The 1879-nt window shown below is 37.9% G+C and overlaps 1 protein-coding gene across 1 annotated transcript; it reads left to right on the top strand.

The window, feature by feature from the left end:
* The first annotated feature begins 699 nt into the window (after positions 1–699).
* On the top strand, positions 700–1230 carry LOC109458842 (coiled-coil domain-containing protein 90B, mitochondrial). Its single transcript, XM_019752825.2, has 2 exons — positions 700–740; positions 837–1230. Exons 1-2 carry the CDS (start codon positions 700–702, stop codon positions 1228–1230), a joined length of 435 nt encoding a protein of 144 aa, XP_019608384.2.
* The last annotated feature ends 649 nt before the right edge of the window (positions 1231–1879 follow it).

The following is a 1879-nucleotide window of genomic DNA, read 5'->3' as shown; positions in this document are numbered from 1 at the left end:
CATATGCTACTTTGGGCTTCCTCACAAAATAGCTGCCTCAAGGCAGCTGAAGGCCTTAAGAGTGACTATTCCAGCTAAAAGACATGAAAGCTGCATCCTGGCCTAGTCTTCTATGGAAAAGAAAGCCTTTTATGGTCTATCCTCAGAAGTCATGCGGCACCACGTCCAATGCATTCTATCGGTTACAGGTGAGGCACAAACCTACCCAGATTGAAGGGGAGAGGAATTAGACTTTATCTTTTGATCGGATTATGGCAGGATCCTAGAAGAGTACATGACACGGTAGATAATATTGTGACTATCTTTGGAAAAAAAAGTCATAAAAGGGAACAGGAGCTATGCAGAACCCACATGTAGAGAACTACATTACTTAACCAAAGTAATTTCAATGAGATTAATAAGCATATGAAAAGATGCTTCTTGTCATTAAATCATCAAGAAAATGCAAATTAAAACAACAATGGCTTTCCTTTCCTCCTGCCTACTGAAAAACTGAGGGTAGGCGGAGTTGCAGGGTTTGGCTCTCCTGTCATCTGAAAGGGAGGAGCACCCGATTTCAACCCTCTGCCCACACTGGGGGGTGGCGTTTCTCACTGGCCCTACTGAGCGATTTCTTAATCACCATAACCGTGAAAGGATACGATATGAGGCTGGTGGACTTAACTCCTTTGGAACAAAGGAAATTAACTTTTGATACCCATGCATTTGTTCAGGACTTGGAAACTCATGGATTTGACAAAGCACAAGCAAAGAGAATTGTATTAGCATTAACCATTTTATCATATGTCAGCTTGGATACTATCTATAAAGAGATGGTCAAACTCAATCGAAAATAGCACTAAACAGCTAACGGCTCATTTGGACTCCATCAGGAAAGACATGGTCATCTTAGAGAAAAGTGAATTTGCAAACCCAAGAGCAGAGAATGAGAAAATGAAAATTGAATTAGAACATGCTAAGCAACAACTAATAAATGAAACCAGTCGAATCAGAGCAGATAACAAACTGGACACCAACCTAGAAAGGAGCAGAGCAATAGATATGTTTACAGATCAACAAAGTTATGGAAGCAACCACAGAACTTACCAAAAGGATGCCAAAACCAAAAGTACTATTTCAGAGACCAGTAATACAACTGACACCAAAATTGCTTCTTTAAAAATGCTAATGGAATCTAACAAGCTTGAGACAATTATCTTACAGCCTCAGTGTTTACTTGCCTGGCGATAGCATGGGATTTTATAGAATCTGGAAATAGCAGTGAAACAACTATGTTATGCTCCCGCTGCCGCTGCTCTTTTCTTAGAAAACTGCACCAACATCGAACATTGAAAGTTGCAGCAAAACTCAACACAAGATTATTCAAAGTACATATGTACTAAAAAGAAATGTTTTAGAATGAGATGTAGTTTGTCTTTGTTTTTTGTATGTCTCTATTGTATTAGGTTGAAAAGCTGCCGTTCAAAACCTGATTCTTTTGAGATAGAAGGGCCTTTTGTCTTGATCCTTTTGATAGTTCCTACAAACTGAACCAGAGCTGTCTTGTGTTTGGGTGAACAACTGTGTAAGTCGTACAGGATTTCTTTGTTATCTGCTGACTATATACTTCGTTATTGTATTCAACTTTCCTAATAACTATTACACAGTTACATTGTCATATAAAATATTATAACAAAGTTACTTGGATTTTAATAGTGACTTACCATGTAGCTGAAGATTGTTTCAGGGTTTTTTGTAATGAACAATAAAAACAATAAATTTTGAAATGTGGGAAGAAAAAAAAAACAACCACACAACAATGAGATACCACTACATACCTATTGAAATGGCCAAATCCAGAACAGTGACAACACCAAATGCTGGAAATGATGTAAAGCAT

The sequence above is a fragment of the Rhinolophus sinicus genome, linkage group LG10 (genome assembly GCF_036562045.2).
Source record: "Rhinolophus sinicus isolate RSC01 linkage group LG10, ASM3656204v1, whole genome shotgun sequence".
Lineage (NCBI taxonomy): Eukaryota > Metazoa > Chordata > Mammalia > Chiroptera > Rhinolophidae > Rhinolophus > Rhinolophus sinicus.
The sequence above is the reverse complement of the archived record's forward strand: the minus strand, read 5'-3'. Positions and strand labels throughout refer to the sequence as shown.